The 19,055-nt window shown below is 40.1% G+C and overlaps 1 protein-coding gene across 3 annotated transcripts in view; it reads left to right on the top strand.

The window, feature by feature from the left end:
• Nucleotides 1-18,693: 18,693 nt before the first annotated feature.
• ENPP1 (ectonucleotide pyrophosphatase/phosphodiesterase 1) overlaps nt 18,694-19,055 on the top strand; it is a 54,314-nt gene continuing 53,952 nt past the window's right edge. For all 3 annotated transcript variants that reach the window (XM_057408559.1, XM_057408550.1, XM_057408567.1), the window contains exon 1: nt 18,694-18,926. In XM_057408559.1, coding sequence (XP_057264542.1) covers nt 18,735-18,926 — 192 coding nt within the window. In that variant the 5' untranslated portion in view covers nt 18,694-18,734. The remainder of the gene's footprint in view (nt 18,927-19,055) is intronic.

Raw genomic sequence — 19,055 nt, 5'->3', positions numbered from 1 at the left:
TGGGAGGAAGTGCAGCCTCAAACCCTGGAGATTTATGCAAGGGAAAATCATTAGCTTTTGAGCTTTGATGCCTGTATCTAGAATTTGATGCCTGTATCTAAAATCAGTTTCATAGGCTTGCACGGACACTTGTTCAAACTTGAAAACAAATGTATCCATTTATAGAAATAAAACCAAAATCACTTGCTAGTTCATAAGAAAGCACTCAATATAGTGTACGTATGTCTACTTACATTACCAGTAGACACGCAGCCTGAAACTTACACAGTTCCCTAAGACATTTGTATGGATCTATTCCTTTTTGAAACAGAGTAACTTCTATGATTTGCACAGAGATGGAAATTAGCAGCTGCTTCAAACAGAATTTGTACACCACCAGAGCCACAAATTAGAGCACAGTGGCTCTGAGAATCTAAAAAGAAATATTTTATTGAAATAACATTGACCTGGAACATTTCAGCCACTTACATTTCAAGACTCTCAACTGGTTGTCCTCGTTTGCGTTTCAAAAACAAAAAATACTTATTCTTCATTAAAGTTAGCAAAAATATGAAAGTTCTGGTATGTAGAGTAGAGATGGGGAGGAATATGTTCTATCTTGCAGTTCAAAGGCAGTGGAACTTTATGTGTCATTGTAATAAGTCTATTTGGGACATGTTCCTTACCATAGAAAAGCAGGACAAAAGAAAAGTTGACTGAATAAAACTATACTATAAAAAAAATACTAAGAAATGCTGAGAAATTCAGAAATTAAAATAAAGAAACACTGAAAGTAGCAACAAATACATAACACAGAGTAAAACCATCATACGGCAAATATTTAATTTAAAAGCGTGTTTCTCCTTTGATAACCACCACTCTGCTTTGTGCTGAGAACTAAGAAATAATGCTTTTTCTGAATGTTTCAAACTCCTGCTGTTTTCTAGGGGATGTGGGTATAGCTTCCCAAAAACAGCAAGCCCTTTGTATGTTTTTAGACAGTTTGGGGACCCCTAACTATGAAACTGGAGTGGAATAGGTATAAATCAATTTGCTGACTGTAAAAGCAGATGTTGCTGAGTCCTAGCTCTCATAGCTATCTTATGTGTGAGAATTAAAAACATAAATTCATAAAACATGATTTTCCATAGACCACCACTGAACCTGAGAAACTGACCACTCCTGTAGCCATTGAAAATCAGAACTCAGAAGGACCTGTCTGTTTTCCTTTCTGATGAATGGGGGTTTTGAATTTTAGAATATTGGAACCAGACCTGTAAGCAAATTATGGAATTTGGCACTACCTATAGCTAATCTTGTCTCTGTAGCAAGGCTGAGTAATAATGAAAAGAGAGCAGGTAAGGGAAACACAGTCTACTCTGCTCTAGAAAATCCTATAGCCAGAGCAAGGAAAAGCTCAACTGCTTGTGGTTTTTTTTTTTAGCAAGCGTTACCGTTTCCCAAACACCACGCCCTGGCTCTGTGAGTCTGACACCATATAAAATAAACCTCTTTTTTTCTCAGTATTTGTTCTAGAGACTGTGGGCTTTTTGTTAGCACCTCACTAAAGGCTACCTTCAAAGTTGAGTGCAGACATTTAAATGGCACAGAATACCCTTGACTCATACCTTGGACATTTTTCCTTAAGGAAAATAGTATTAATGGATATAGAAAGGGATGTTTTTTTCAAATTACCTCTGACACTGGTATTGCAATGTTTGTACACAGGATTATGGGATGATGAGGCACTGGCACAAGTTGCCCAAGAAGTTGGGGCTGCCCCATCGCTGGCAGTGCTCAAGGCCAGGCTGGATGGGACTTTGAACAGCCTGGTGCAGTGGAAGGTCTCCCTGCCCATGGCAGGGGGTTTGGAAACAGATTATCTTTAAGGTCCCTTCCAACCCAAGCCATTCTATGATTCTATGATAAACCAAACTGCCCACTGTCCAGGAAGCTCAGCCACAGCCTGCTTTGCCTGTAAGCATTGGAAGTTGGAAGGACGGCAGTTGCTTCCCAAGACTGACTGCAAAGGGGAGATTTCCAGGTCTTACTCCAAGTGAGAGAAACATGTCTAGAGAGAAGAGGGCTCCGGTTTTCCAGAGATGCTCCAATAATAGGCAAACTTGCAGAATTATTTGTTGTCCAGCTTGCCTCTTATCACTGAGTCAGATTGCTGCCTAACGGATGGAACAAGTCACCAAAGGCATGTGTGGTTTCACACAAGATGAGGGATTGTAGAGAGTGGTGTTACAAGCTATGAGGCACAGTGGTCTCATCTGGGCAGACAAAGGCACAGTCTTTCCTTTCTGCCAAAGAAGAGACTCAACTAATCTGGTATTTGGCAGTAAGGAAGCAATTTTTCTGACTGGTTGTACCTCACCAGTGGATGTTGTTCACAGTTACAATGACAGCAGGAGATGATTTCTCAGGAGAGCCATGGCTGGACAAGTGACTTTTCACCACTTTGTGACTTCAGTGAGATCAACAGTTCACAGATACTCCAACCACACCAACTCCAGCTGTGCAAAAAAAAGAAAAGCAATAGAGGGCTTTTTTATCATTTGCATGATTGTCTATGGTGATGTTGTAGCTGAAAGAGAAATGAGCTATTCGTTAGGCTCTACACACATTGACAGGGCAAAATAAGCCAAAGGTCAGGGTTTTTTTATTTCCTTAAAACCAAAACGTTTTAGTTTGTTTTGTTTTTTTTATCTTTTTTTTTTTCCTAATGGTGCCTGTTAGCAACCTGCGTTCTTCTAAACTGGCTTCAGGCAGGATATCCACAGTAATTCAGGATTAATAAAGGTACTGAACACTACTGGATGGACCCAGTGCACATCACTAGTGACTACTAAGCAATGGGAATGTCTCAAAGGTTGCAAGGGTAATCATTGTGCTTTTTCAGGAGTGCTTTTTGAAGGCAGTGGTTTTATTTATTGCTATGACATGTTCTTAGTGACAGAATAAAACCTTGTTATTCTATAAGGAGAATTAAAGAGTTTTCTTAATGTCCTGCATTTCAAATATTCCAGACAATGTATGAGCAGCTTAACACTCATCAGCACACATGGAAGCTGTATCAGTCAGTTGTATATATAAAACACTCAGTTTGTTCAACCAAAATTTTCGTACTGACTATGGGAACTAACAATCTTTATGTCCTCATCTTATTATTGTATGCAGGACATGGCACAGAATTCTCTCTTGATTGTCAGGAGTAACCAGCTTTCCAGAAGAAGAAAGAGGACTGACTGGGAATGGAAGAGAAAAAGCTCTTTAGAAAGGAATGCTCTTTTTTCTCTTCAGGCAAGGCAGTAAATGAAATTTCCATCTATTCAGCTGTTCTTGTTTGGATTTTTTTTCCCCACTGCTATTTGTTTTCAGGAGAAAAGCTGGTAAATTTGTGTCTAACTACCAAAACTACAGCTGTGAATACCATTTCTATCATCCCTAGACCATTTGAAGGATATTCCCATCAGCCAAGAATGCAAAATGTGCTTCAGAAATGACAGATGTTTTCAATTTCCCCTTCTGAATTTCTCCTCCATTTTAGATAAAAAGATGCCTTTTTTATATCTGGGAACACATTTTCATGCAGCAGCAGATTCAAGAGACTAGTTTGCAGCCTTCCTTTCCAATCTTCCCTAAGGGGCATTGCCCACATCTTTCCATCTCACCAGTTTGCATTCTAAATTTTTTTTGTTCAGATTACAGATGCTGGATATCTCCTTAGTGCTGTTAAGCATTTCCAATCAGTCTTCAGTTACAAGGAGGAAGAAGGTCAGAAAAAAGCGCAGTCTGAACACAGGAAAAGAGAATATTCAAGTTTTTCTTCCTTGGCATTTTTAAAATCTTAACTACAGACTCATGGAAAAGGTGAATTGAAACTGTTGCTTAATCTAATTCTTTCCACAGAATGAGAAATCTTGCCTCATTTCCTTTCCTGGGTTATGAGTTAGATCACATTTTATGTGGTATGCGTCTTAATCTTATGAGTAGTATATAGTTTTGGAAACAGTTTAGTTACATAGGCTTAGAAAACACACATGGTATGATCTTGTATTTGATTTAGTAACTTTTTATTCATGAACATTGCAAACAATTTTCAGGCTCTGTTTCGTGCATCAAACATGCTTCTGGTGGCTTGGCAGCAAATAATTCCCTATAATTCTTGTTCCTAAAGGCACAGCCTGATGGAGTGACAGCAAAAGGGACTCTGTCTGACGGGAAAGCAGAGGAATGAGAAAAGAGAAGGAGATGGCAATGAGGCATGTTTCAAAAGGAACCAGTAATGTTTCCCTAGGAGAGTGTGGGCTGTGGAGAGCACAAGGCCTGGCCAGTGACCCCTCTTTGTAGTTGACATTGGGTGTAAGAAGCAACCACATCAGTTTCTATTTTTTGTGCAGTGTGTATCTGCTGTGCAGCATCTTCCTTTTCCCATGGTCCCTGCTTACCATTTCTTTTACTTCAACATGTGTCTTTTTCTCTTCCCAGTCTCAGTCATGTTTCTTCCCAGCACCTGTGGCTCAATGTGACCTTTGGCTACTGCAACTACTTTGGAATAAAATCAATATGTGAACTAGCTTTCTGCTTCATCCTCAGGACTGTGATCACTGCCACTCATGCTTTCTCAGAAATCATGCTGCTTCTGCAACTCAGGACTTTGAGAAATTGAAGTGTGTAAGTGATGAATTTAGTCATTAAAATCACATGGCTTCCACCAAAGGAACAGCAGGAGCTATGAGAAGTCCAGAAATCAGCATTTCCAGTAACAAAAGACTAACATCTTATGATAACACGTATGTCATTATAATGATTGTCCTTGTATGAAAAATACTATAAAACTGTACAGAAGTATATATAGTGTTTCTTCCAATATCTTCCTCACATGAAAAGTGTTTTAAGACAAATACTCCAGAGGAAATGTTGTCAGTAGTTCGACCAAATGTTCTAGTTATTAAAAGCTACCAAATGTTAAAACGTGCACAAAATCAACATGAAAGCTTTCTAGAAAGAGTATTAAAAATAGAATACAGGATTTCTGTTTCTCGCATAAAGACAAGCAGTGTATATTTCAAAGTAGCAAGCAGAAATTGACACCTGCAGTTAATGCAGTTATGGAAAGCTCCCTCTTTTCCAGTCAGGAACAACTTAATACAACCATGGACAGTTTTCTGTAATATTGCTTGACAAATTTGCTGATTGTTGTAAAAACTAGATCCTGGTGAAACACAGTTGGTGAATGACAAAGTCAAAAGGGAAGTTGTCTAACTGATTTCTGCAATATCTCAGGAAATTTATGAAACCAGCTGCAAGAAAGATTATTTTTTTTGTAGGAATGAATTTTCTATTGCCTATGATATGTTTCTATACTGTGATTAATTCAGAATAACTGCAGAGAAAAATAGCACTGACAAACTTTGTATGTTCTGGCTAAAGCTCTTGCTTTATGAATCACTGAATCCACAGCCAACTTCTCATCCGAAAAGGCTGCACAGGATTCTGGACAGCTATAACAGGATAATGATATAAGGGTTATGACGTACCAGTGTGTTGTTTATCCTCAGGGATTTTCCTGTGTGACATCTTGGATTGTTTACTGAGGTTTGAAGTTAAACTGAAAAAAACAGTTATTACCTCCTGGTCTCTGATAATCCATCTGCTTTTTAACTACTCTGTGTCATTTGCAAACTGCTCTCAAACTTCTACATATCACTTTGAATACAAATTAGGTGTTTCATATGTACTGTTGCTTATTTATCCACATGGGTTTGTCTGAACTGAGTAACAACTGCAGTGATGCCCTAATGGTTAAGTAGAAAGGAGAAATCAAAGAATTGCTTCATTTCTTTTTTTTTAGATATTAATTTTGAGTGGTTTCACATATAGCTACTTACGGTTTTGCCCAGCTCAGTCTAGATGGCACAAGGATTGTGTTCTAGACCTGGAACGATCATCAGTGGCAGTGAAACTTCTAAGCAAGTGGTCTTCGTAGTCATTGTGAATCCTGTATAGAGTTCACTCAGAGCTGCAGCAGTCTCTTGCCTAACCAAAGTCTTGCTTCAAAGTGAAAGGTCACACACTGTCACTGGTAACACCTCCCTGTCTTGGATTGCTAGTTGTCAGTAGCTACGAAGCTTATCAAATAGCTGTTCACATGGTCTCCAGAGGTAGTTGTTGTAGGTAGGGACAGAACAAAGCTGATATAAGGCTGGCTAATGCACACTAATGATACTATTTTTGTTGCTCTTTAGTATGTGAAGGGGACTTTAAACTGTAAGCGAACACTGTAATCCCAGTTACTGAAAGGTGATTTGATTTTGGAGCAGAGCGAAGGAAGACTCTTGCTATGACATAGAAATTTAAGTCCCTGTATTCTTTCCTACTTTAATCTCTTCTGAAACAATAAAAATATTTTTAAAGCTTGTCTTGTCACCCAGAACTTGTGAGGATATATAAACCAATCTTTCTAGCTGTACTGCTAGGAGTGATAATAGTGATGAACAGAGAAAGGAAAAAAAAAAGAGGTATCTATGGCATAGAACAATGTTGACACCAGATAATTAGAATGATATATAAATTTGCTAGCAGTAGATTCCAGCTGGAAGTCAGAAGACAGATACTTACCTGTAAGCTTCTGGAACAGCTACTGAATGGAAACTGCAAGGGATAAACAAAAATACTTTTAAGAAAGAACTTAGTCAATCTATGAATCAGCCTGAATTAGAGTTACCCGTGATAACAGGGAATTGCCTCAATGACTCAATTTGATCTGTGTTCTTTGCCTCAATGAATAGCAATTAAATGAAAGACAAAGAAGGCATTTTTACTGCAGAGAGGTAATGCAAGAAATGCTTAATTGAGACAGTGCTCAAGGATATTTAACAGAGATTAACACGGGAAGTCCTTCTGGCCAGGAACTTGAGAAACTTACCTTGGGTTATTGCACTCTAAAAGCCAGGATTTGCATGAGCATTGCTTGTGCTGCCATTTCAGCAGTCCCAGCTCCCTCTCTGCTTTCACTGCTTCTGAATCATCTTCCTGAACACTGGGATAGGAAAACTGTTCCCTACTTGCTTTGCTTCCAGCTGTGTTTGTGAGGTTTGGAAGTCTCTGTGTGGATGACTGGAGGAAAAGGTGGTGAGAGTGATAGAAAAGCCCTTTATTCCAAAGGTGAGTTGTACTGCAACTCATCAATACCTCCTTCCTCCTTCCTGTATTGACTTTATTGACTGCTTTGCATAGCATCTGCAAGAATATGTGAGAGACTCTCTTTGAAATATAGCGACAGCAGATGCCATGCTGAGCCAGAAAAGTCTGTACAAAGTGCCTTTGACTAGTTAGGGAAAAAAGGGCATGGATAGAGTTGGTCAGAAAAAGCTTAATAAAACTTAGTTGGGTTTTGAGGTGTTTTCTTGTATGAATTAGTCAGCTCATTGAAATGAAATAATTTTGCAGACTCTGAATTTGCTTTCGGTGGTGTCCCAACACAACTTTGTCAGCCAAACCGTGTTCAGAACAAGGTTAGGTGCCAACACACCATCTCCATGACTTTGTTTTTTTTTCAGGCTTCTCCTGAGCCGACAAACAACCTGAACTCATCGAGTCCTAGCCAACAGCTATATTTCTCCATGCCTGGCTGAGCTGACAAAATCCCTACTTGGAGCAGTTCACAGGCACAAGCTTGATGCTGCATTTTGTCCAACTTGAGTGAGTGTTTTAACAACCTACATGCCGCTTGTTTTGTTGCCTTTCTGTCTGGCTGCTCTCCTCACCTGAAAGATGACTCTGAACTGGTGCAGAATGTGAGAGTTTCTGAAGTGCTAAAAATTACCTGAAGGCAGGAAATTTTTTCCAGCACAGCATTTCTGCCGTGACTGTCCTTTTCAGCATATCTGAAACTAATGCTGCTGTCCTTGCTTTCTTTGCCAAAATCCTATTCCAACTTCTCATAAGAAAAAGATATATGAATTTTAGTTGGAATCTGCACAGAGGTTAAGGCAGCTTGGCTAAAAAGAGCCCAGACACATGACAGAGGATGTGGTAGTTACTGGATCTGCTCAGAATTTTTCATTGCAGAGAAGCCGGCTTGCAGGTCATTCCCATGTATATCCACTGAGAGCAGTCAGTCAGAAGATGGAGGAGAAATGCAGGAGGACAAATGCAATTGAATGTATTAAATTATGTAGATATGAGAGCTGATTGACTGAATGACTGTCATAATAGCTGGGTCCCCACCTCTATTATTTTGGATACAGGATGCAGCTGTTGATCACTGTTCATCAGTATCATTACTTCATTAGTGACAGAAGACAACTTAGTTGTTATCCTAGGATGCTGGGCAGTGGAAAAGCCTGCCTGTTTTATCAATTGCGGATTCTCAGAGTAGTGGGGGAAAAAAAAAATAAATTCTACTTTTCTGTCCACCTTTCAATTATTTAGGAGACACACAATGTGCAAGATAAACACTAATGGCTGAGAAACAACCTCAGAAGAAAGATCAAAGGGAAATTGGCTTATATGCTTGAGCCAATGCATGAACTAAAACTGATATGCTGGAGCTTTGGATTTTTATGCCATAAAAGGGAAGAATGAGCATATTTACTGCCTTGTAGCTTTTATAAAAAGGTTATTCCAAATACTTTTCATGTAAGCCTTGTAAGGATTCTGTATTTGTGTAGTTCATAGGGTAAAATTAATGCTTATCTCTGCTCTTCACATAAAACTTCTGAAAAGATAGATGTCTGGCATGTACTTTGAAACTTTAAGCTCACACAGAGAAAGGATTATAGTAAAATTTCCCTTGCATCCTCAAACCCTATTCTGTTAATATCTATCTTCCAATAATTACTAGTGAACCTAAGCAATAATATTTGCTAATGTAAGCTATGTAGGCTTTTTTTTTTGTAAATAAAACACAGACTGAATGATTGAGCACAGGGTCAGTGGCAGTGTTGGGACTGGCCCTCAGTGTTTGGGATTCATCCCACCTTATTACCTGGTACCAACTAGCTCATTTTTGGGACTGGTTGTTGTGGTGAGGGACCATGTCCTGGTGGGTGCCTCAGGTGTTGAACTCATATATGTAGGCCTCATTATCGGGTCAGTCTTCCTGATCAATCTCAGAACTGTTGAGTTAGATTTCCTCGTGTTAGAGAGATGGGAGTAATGGAAAAAGGCTTGAGCTGTATGAATTGTTCCAGTAAAAAGGGCTATGACAAAAGCCATAAGAGATGTCTCTGTGAGGCATCAGGTGAAGAAAACATGGCTTGTGTACATGTGGAGACAGTTTCTGTTGTTTCTGTGGAAAAGCTAAGCTGCATTTACAAAATCCTCTTAGACACACCTGTTCCTCTCTAAGAATGCTAACAAGAACATGGAGCTATGCCTAAAGTTTTACTTGTTTCATAATTGTTTGTAAGTGCTCTGAAAGCCCATGCACATGGTGAATTGCTAAGCCGGAAGAATATGGGCAATGGCTTCTGACTGTCAATTAAAGCACTTCGGTACTTCATCTCAAGGAATTGCTTGTGCTACCCCTCTCCTCTATGGAAAGCAATTAGAAGTTGTAAATGCTAAACCTTTTTCCAAATAGGCTAGATTAAAAACATGATTTGAAATTCAAGTTATAAGGAGCTCTTGTCTAACTGTTTGATTAGCAGTTGTAACCGTGTGTCATAGCATCACTGAGTCAACTTGCTGTCAGTGGATGCTATCATGATTATCAACACTAAACAAGTCTAAAGGGGTAACTAGTAATGAAATGCCTTAGCACTTAGTTGCCTATTTCAAAATGTCAGCTACCACTACCGTTCAGATGCTTTCTCTGTGAATTATGCTGCAATTCAGGAGAGGAGAATAAGTACCAGGGTGCCAAAATACAATAACCCCTCGACGAGTTAACACCTTGAATGTGTTATAGGAAGATACTTTGCACAGACAAGCAGTTCTTCAGAAGCTTAAATGGCTAGTCTGAGACAAGCTGATTTTCCAATAACTTGTAAACTATTTGGCCAAGATATCTGGTACATAGAGCTCTTGGAACTTTCCACAAAAAAGGAACCCCAGACAAAAATAAACATTCACTAAAAATACATGATGTTTCTTTCTGGTGTGAGGGTAAAGTGACTTCTAGACACCACCAACATCCTGGTTGAGTCAATTAAACCTCCCTTAAAATACGTAGTTGGGTTTGGTTGAACATACTACTTTTTAAATGTTGACAGTCAAAAGAAACATCCCTAGTAGAGCTGACAACTTGGTTTTGGTTTTCGGTTTTTTGTTTTTTTTTTTCACATCTTCTTCAAAAAAGACAAATGAATAGAAAGATTAATAGGAAAAAAAGAAAAAAGATGAGCTTTTAAGCTTTTCTGTGGAGGAGTTCCTTGTCAGGTAAATTTCATACACTGGCCTTTTGAGATATTTTCCCTTTTTTTTTCAGCTTCTTGGTCCTAGCAGGAAAGGCTCATACAAGAAGGCAACACTTGCACAGCCTGCATTACATACCCTGCAATGAGTGATGCATAGCCAAGATTTGCTGAGTAATAGACTTTCTCGTAAGTGATGGACTACTGAGAAACTGGGGACAAACAAGTTTAGGCAAGGGAAGCAAATATGGAATGAGCCAATCTGCCTCTGGCAGCTGAAGGTCATCTGGTTGTGGCATGTCCATATTAAGAGAATTCCTGATTTAGTTGTATGCAGACATCTTCAAAGAAAAGTTTGTTAACAAACTTGACATAAACCACTTGGGAGTTTATAAAGGATCCTTAACTCTACTCCTTGCTAAGATTAATTTGCAAAATAAGCTGGAACAAATAACGAATCTAGTTGTGGGAAGGCTGAGAGTCTGCTGCCTGAAATACCCAGTACAGGCTTGGTCAGAAGAGGAGTGGCTGCTCTTGTTGTGAAAGACCTGCTTTCTGTTATTCTACTTCCTGAATAGGTTCAGGAGTGTTGCCTTCCACTTCTGTTATGAGCTACATAAGGTGTGAAAACAGAATAGTAGAAATCAGAAGACTTATGTTTTTAATATTTCTTTATACTTATTGTGGAGCCACTACTGACTAACTTGCCATGTGTCCATTTAGAAGTGGTTTAGCACATGTTTGCTAGATGGAGTCTGTCATCCTCACCTGCAGACTTCAGCTCTCTTTGTCCACCATCACTTTATCCACCAAAATATTATGACTCATAACAACATACTCAAATTCTGCTCTGAAACTAGGGCAGTGGGTTGAGTTTGTATGACAGAATATCCCTCGGGATCTTCTGGATTCCTGAAGATCATGCCTAGGGCACCTGTATAGACCTTGAATCAGACTTGAAAGAATGTCCTTCCCGGCATTCCCTGCAATCTGAATTAGCTGTTATTCCTGACACCTAGTTCTGGCGAATCTCTGGAAAGTTTTTTGATGATTCCTGGGTCAGGCATAAAGTAGCAGGATTCAACAGCAGGTACCCAGCTAGAGACTTCACACTGGTTCTCAAAAAAAGGGGTAGGTGCAGTGTCCTGCCCCAGAGCAGCTAATGCATTCTTGAGATGTCATCCTGAAGGATTTTTAGTTTTGTTTTTCAGTTTTAGTTGGTTTTTTTTAAACTATTTTTGAAATGTGCACTGTTTCCCTTTCCTGGTGAGCTTCACGCCCAGGCCATGTCCTGGAAAATGGTTTAATTTTATCACACTGAAGCAGCTTTACCAGAAACAGTGTTGCGCATCCTCTTGTAGTTTATAAATATTTCTAAAGATCTGTCTTAATAAATGCAGAGGAGGCAAACTATAGAGCCCAAAAGAATAACACTAAAATGTTCCCTGGGTAGCTTTTTGTTGTGGGAGCCTAAGAGGAAGCAGCACAGGTTAAGTGTGTGACAAGGCAGAGTTGAAGACTCTAGAGTTGAAGGAGGATTTGGGTGAACTCAGGTGCTGGTCACATCTACTCATGCTATTTGGAGACAGCAGCATGAGTATCTCCTACCAGGAGACACTGTTTCCCTACTTGATGGGTTTTTCTGTATATGCATGCTTGCCTCGAGTCAGAAACAGCACAGAAGCAGAACAGGTGAGCAGATGTGTGCCACCAAGGAACTCGGCCATAGGTTAATGTGGCATGCAAGAATGCATTTATCCTTGACAGTAACAACATACAAGCCTCTAATGTTAGATAGCTTTTTCCATTGGAAAAGACTTTCTTCCTGAGAAAATATAATTCTAGTCATCTTAATTAGATATTATTAGAGAGCTCTAAAATTCATGGTTGATTAAAATTTATATACAGATGTTGTTCTTAAGAAGTGTTTAAGCTTTCAAAAGTATTTGTAAACAGACCTGTTAGGATTGCAAAACCAGATGTCCAGTGAAGGCTGTGAGGGTCAAGACTCCAGAAACACGGAGCATTTGTTGTTGTCGTAACTCTGAAGCACAGAAACACCACAGCTATTCAAATTACTTGGAGGATTTATGGGTGTCCTTTTACAGAGGGGAAATTTGATACAAACAACAAAATGTTTTCATTAGGTGCTTTGTTCTATTGAATCTAATTATCTCCTATTGTATCTAATTATCTTCTAACTTTACAATGCTTGCATATACAGCAGTGAACTTCAGATGAGTGAGAAACAGCATCTGCAGGATGAAAACCCAAAGATAGAACTTACCTTCTCTTTCCTCCCAGGTGCTCCTGTCCTCTCCCTCCCTTCTGGAGATCTTTATCTCTCAAATTTTCTAATTGGCCTTAACATTCTACTTGTCTGGTATAATGTTAATGTTAATCATGTTAATATTAATGTTACTAATGTTTAAACTCTTGCCTTATGCCTTCATTAGTTTTTCTCTGAAAGGAATAAAAAATGGTACTTTTCTCATTATCCTTGCACGTGGTATTTTAATTTTGTGTGGATATTATTGAGTAATAGCCTGTTTTACAATACCAGTTGTTTTCTTAAATGTGCAAGAAGTTCCTGGATCAAATTGCATTGTGGAAATCACGAACTTTTTTCTTTTTTTAATGATAATTCAGTGCAGTCTTAAAGAATTATTCTGGGTACTTTTCAAAAGTAAATATATTTTTCCAGAATTTTTTTTTTGGTGATATTTTAATATGTTCATATGAAATAGATGTTGTTCCAGCAGTGAAATACAAACTTGGCATTTCATGCACTTGCTTCCAGTAAAAAGGTAGTGAAAGCCCATGCCTGTAGCTGTTGAAAAGGAGATATGCAACATCTGAATGGTAATGCTACTCTACAGGGCATAGGACTTTCTCATATTACACTGACCTACATATTTTACATTATGACAGTAAATACTAAAATTTAAAGAGGTATTTGTTCAGGCACCAAGAATTAAACTGTAGACTTAGGCAGCAAGAATTAAACCCTACTTTAGAATGGGATAGATGCTAAAGGCGTGCATGTGTTCAAAACGTGGTTAGACATGATGAAAAATTATCATGAACAGCATTTAGCAGGAAACGTTCCCTCTGGCTCAAATCTTCTCAGCTGCAGATCTTTGACTGCTGTTTATCTGGATCTAATACAGCAGCTGTAAACTTAGGCATGAAATAAAGGTGGATTTCAAAACTGTTTATACAATTCAGGAATAGAAATCTCTCTGGAGATGCGGGATGTGCATTCCTAAATTCCTTGCGTTTTTTTTTCTTTTTTTTTTCAGATCTCTGTCGCCAGCTGACCATCTATTTCAAAAGAAAGCCCCCTTTTTTTTTTTTAATCTCATCTCTGTATTAAATCTTGTTCACTTTGAGTTGTCAAAAATCAGTGGGATGTAAGGGGATTTCTCAATGTGATTTAGGTTGGTGAGGCTTGGCCTTAGGCACCTATGAGGTTCAGAGGGGAGTTAGTCAATATAATTTTACAGTGGCCTTTCTATAGGTTACCTTCTGGATCACCAAGTTGTTATAGATGTCTTAGAAAAAATGTGTTTTAAGGCATGGACTGAAAGAGGAGATGGTTGTAGCATGTCCATATTATGCAGAGGCCAACATGGATGAGAACGCAAGTATGCTTTCTGTTTATTTACCTAGTTTATATTGGAACACAACATTTAACTTGTGAAAGAATGTTTTATCATCTTTAAACACCAGTTAGCTGCAGCGATGTTACAGTACCTACATTATTGCTTTGTTCTGGACTCCTCTCAGTTTGATACACCCTGCTTTTAATCTCACTAGAAACAGCATTGAATTAACCCTTCAGGACTTCAAGAAACCATTGGTCTAGTTACTCTACTACAGTACTTTTCCTTTTTTTTTTTCATTCTCGTTGTTGAACACCCTGTTATTTTTCCACCACAGGTACAAAAGTATTCTTCCTGGCAATAGGCTTGCTTGTGTGGACCACTTAGATACGGTTGGCAGATTAGATATTAAAACTGTGCTTACTAGAGATATTACACTGGTAACAGCATAATGAACGTCTGCTTGGCCAGCATTATGGTATTCAAACATCTTATAATATGCTTCCCACCAAATACTGCCAATATTTTGTCATCATGTCAGGATTTTATAGTTTAAAGGTGTTTAGGCATTTTTTCTAAAATCAAATAAAGGTATATTTATATAGCTTAGAGAGACAGGTAATCACTGTGAAGCAAGTGTTTCCTATTGCTAAAACAGGCTTTTCATATTTTCCTTGTATTGTTGCCAAGAATCTAACAACTGTTAGATTAAGGTATAAAATTTAAAGTAATAGATGCTGTAATATAAAACTGACAGCAGGCAGGATAATGCCATTTTTTAATGATACAGGAAACATGTTTTTTCTTAAAGACCAGTAAAAGAGCCAAAAAATGGGCAATTCTTTGTGATTTTCTTTGCGTTGTTACCAAAAAGGAGGCATGCTGGAGAATAAAATTAACACATGCTTAAACAAGCAGTTATAAAGGACTAAGTAACATTTTCCTGACAGAGATGTGATGGGAAGTTCAGAACCTGAGTCTTTCAGTGTATGTCTTGAAACTTTACCCTGTGTATTGGATCTTTGCTCAGCTATATGCCATCTCTTGATGCTGGTTTTACAGATACAAATCTGAAAAAGACAGCTCAGTCCACCTGGTTTGATATGCCCATAAACACCACGGGATTTCTGACTTCATCTTAGGCATTACTGCAAGACACAATTAAATGGTTTCAGATATACATTTAGTTTCAATTGTCCATTTTATTAAGGATTTATTCAATTTTTGTAAAGTTTTTAACATTCAGTGCTAAACAGAATTCCCCGTGAGGATAACTCAGAAACCAGGATAACTGTTAATTTTTCATTGATTTTTAGAATACTTTACAGCACAGCTTGCATGCAACAATGCCAGAGAAATACTCACAGCAGGAGCTGAGAAACAGAGCTCCTTTACCTCCTCTAAGGCGGAGAGTCCAGTGTTACACTAAGAAGCCATGCTCTTTTAATGAGCAGCTTCAGGCTTTTAGTCTGGAGCTCCTGGCTTTTTCCATGGCCACAGAAATTTTGCAGATGATTAGACAATCATAGTTGCAAGAAATAGTTGCCACAAATACTGGGAGGTTTATGATGCAATTTAAGGGTCAAGACCCAGGCAACCTGGAGCTGACTGTCACAGGCAGGACACCTTGCAGGATGGTACTCTGCCTGCAAGCTCAGTCTGTCCCCCTGCTGTGAGGGCAGCAAGGGTGTCCATGCTGTGGCTGGAGTGAGCAGATAGTCCACTCATGCACTGAGGTGCAACTGACACCTGTTGCTAGCCCACAGTTCCTATTTGTGCCATAACTACCTTACAAATTGGGGTCAGTTGAGGGTAGTTGCTGTTTGCTCCAGTCTTTCTAAGAAACAGACATTTAGTGGAGATGTTTAAAATCTACAAACTCAAAGTAATTAAATTTAAAGAAATGCAAGTGACAAGTGTCACAAGTTCCCAATGCAGCAGCATGGAAAATGTTCACCATTCCCTCCTATGACATCATTTATGTTCGTTTGTCTTCCCTGCAGCTGCTAATGGCTGAACAAATTAAAACTGAAGGTCTCTGGTGACTCCCTTTACAGAAAGGCCTGGAAACACAAAGCTGGTGCTGCTGCTGTTCTCCCTTGACATTTGGTGAGGCAGTTTGATTCAGTTACAGCTGGAGCTAGCAGCTGCTCTGGTTTCCTTAAAGGCTTCATCAGTCTCTTTTGAAATTGCATAGCCAATTCTTTGGAATTCCAATGTGCAACCTCAGTAACTCCTGCAATTAATTCATTGCACAGTGATGTCTTCTGTCCCGTAATTCTTAAAATGGTATTGACTGCTATTTAACAATGTCCTCAAAAAGATCAAGCAGCTACAGATTTCTGTAGGTTTAACACTGGAAATGCTCTTCCCCTGGTATTCAACAGAAATGACTTTTAACCTGATTTATTTAGTGTCAAAACTTAGTCCTTTTTGGCCTTCCATTCTCCTCTTGAGTACCTTGACAGCCTGACAGTTAGCTGAAACGAGAGTACTTCTCATTGGTAAGTTAATTATTCTCCACGTTTCCATGCTGGTTAATTATTTTCCATGTTTTCATGCTGGTTAATTATTTTCTGTGTTTAGCCTGAAGCACCTTAACTGTTTGTATTGACACAGAAAGAAATTATAAAATTGAGGATGTTCGATAAATATTTGTACACAGAAATGTAACCATAATAAATAGCTAATGAATGACCAACTTAGAAGTTAGCTACAGCTGCAGAGTACCCTTTATTTCATAGAATCATAGAACAGTTAGGGTTGGAAAGGACCTTAAGATCATCTAGTTCCAACCCCCCTGCCATGGGCAGGGACACCTCGCACTAAACCATGCCACCCAAGGCTCTGTCCAACCTGGCCTTGAACACTGCCGGGGATGGAGCATTCACAACCTCCCTGGGCAACTCATTCCAGTGCCTCCATTTCTATGGAAAAAAAAAGAAAGATACATTTGTGTGATGCAGTTATACATAATTTCCATTGAATCATCAGTACAAAGCATGTGCTATTCAAACTTTTGAGTGGAAGACTTAGGACAAAAAAGGAGGTTTATATTCTTTATTATAGTCTTAATCAGAAAATATCTTTCTACAGTGAAACACATGAAAATGAAAGATGAAGTTTTATTATTTGTAAAAAAAAAAAACAAACCCAAACCAACAACCAACCTGAAAGCTTTTATTTTTTTTCTAATTTTTCTTTTTTTTTGGGGGGGGCAGGAAGACATTTCTTTTTTCCTGCCAGTGTGACTGGAAACAGAAAAAAAAATATTTGAACTTTAAACCATGTGGTTGCAGGATCTTTTCATTTATAGAAAAAAAAATAAAATAAAGTGAGGTTGTTGCTGCCTGTTGTGAGAGTTATTAAAACCACATTCACCCACCCCCCCCCAAAAAAAAACAACAAACCCAAACAAAACAATTTGGCTATGTCAGTTTTCATGTGTGTTTTAAAATTATTAGACAATCAGTATTCAGATTACTTTTTTTTTAACAATTCAAATGTCAAATCCTTGAGTGTAGAGTAAGTCAGCAGCTGATCAATTGGGCAGTTGTTTGAAATGTGCAGTAATGGAATGAAGGAGACTCTTACTGTAGACTTAGGAGGTTAGTTCTCACAGTTTCTGTTGCCCTTTATTTTTGTAATCAAGTGAAATATTTGTGTAGAAATCCTCATATCTGCACCTATGGAACCTCATGAGATGATAGCAGTTGCACAGGCAGCTCTGCACTAACTTTAGTATGCTGTGAGCTGCAGCAGCACCACAAACCAGCAATTATTTTTAAAGGAAATTTGTAGTGGCAGCTTGACTCAGCTCAAATAGAAAACAGAGCAACAACATTTTGACAGGGATCAAAATCACTTCCAAAGGAAATTTTCATTTCAGAAAATACGGATGTTGTCAGAAAGTATGCAAGTGCCACTCTTTTCAGAATACATTGACAGTAAAAATAAATCTATCATAGACGCCTCAGGCCCCAAGAGATCAAAGCCATAATCACATTAGAACTGAAAGACAGAGTCTAAATTTATATAACTACACATATAACAATAACTTAAGAAGTAATGGAAAATGAGTTACTTCCAGCAGTTTTAAACTCAAGCATACTTTGTGAGTCTTGGTTGCTTAAGGTTGTGGATGCCCCATCCCTGACAATGTTCAAGGCTAGGTTGGGTGGGGCGTTGAGCAACCTGGTCTAGTTGAAGGTGTCCCTGCCCATGGCAGGGGGTTGGAACTGGAGGAGCTTTGATGTCTCTTCCCCTCGGTGGGGAAGACCAGCGGGCAGGGCGAGATGCTCCCTCAGCCAGCGCCGGCGAGCAGAGCTCGGGCTGCCGACGGGCACCGGGTGCTGGCTGCGTGCTTCTGGAGACATCGGGAACGGGACCCCCGCCTCCGCGCACACCTGCGGGGCCGCCCGGCGGCTTCGGGGAAGGCGGCGCCACCGCCGCCGGGGTCAGGCAGCGGAAACTTTCCCCGCGCTCCCTCGTAAACACGGCCCGGCGCCTTCCCCCGGCCGCTATTTTGGACCGCCGTGATGTCACGGCAGCGGCACCTTCACCGCCCTGGCCGCAGCCCGCCCTCACCTGCAGGGACGGGGCAGAAAGCAGGGGCGCCCGAGAGCTATTCCCCTCCTCCCAGCGTCCGGCGAGGGATGCCGGAGGGGGAGCGGGGACCGCCGGCCGGGCTGCCGGGCGGGGCGGGGCCGGGTAGGGCAGGGCCGCCCAGCCACGTTATTAATAGCCGTGGCCGTAGCTTGTGAAGGGTAGAGCCGTGGGGAGCATGCAGGGCAACGGGCAGCAAGCGGTGGCGGGGAAGGGCCATGAAGACCACCTCGGCGGGGTAGGGGCAGCTGATGGTGGGCTGCAGGGTGCTGCCGTGCCTATGCTGCCGGCCATGGAGGTGGCCGAGGAGCCGGAGAAAGCTCCGGGTGGCAAGAATAAGGACCCCAACACGTACAAAGTGCTCTCCCTGGTAAGGGCCGGGGTGTCGTAGGGGCCGGCGGCTTTCCCCGGGGCTCGCCCCGCCGGCGGTGCGTGTGAAGCGGCTCGGCTGCGGGCAGGTGTTTCGCCCCGGACGAACGGACAAGGCTCTGCCTGGCCC

This window comes from Pezoporus wallicus, unplaced genomic scaffold (genome assembly GCF_028554395.1).
Source record: "Pezoporus wallicus isolate ANWC-B61680 ecotype Strahan unplaced genomic scaffold, APGP_CSIRO_Pwel_v1 contig_3817, whole genome shotgun sequence".
Lineage (NCBI taxonomy): Eukaryota > Metazoa > Chordata > Aves > Psittaciformes > Psittacidae > Pezoporus > Pezoporus wallicus.
This window is presented reverse-complemented; position numbering and strand designations above follow the sequence as displayed.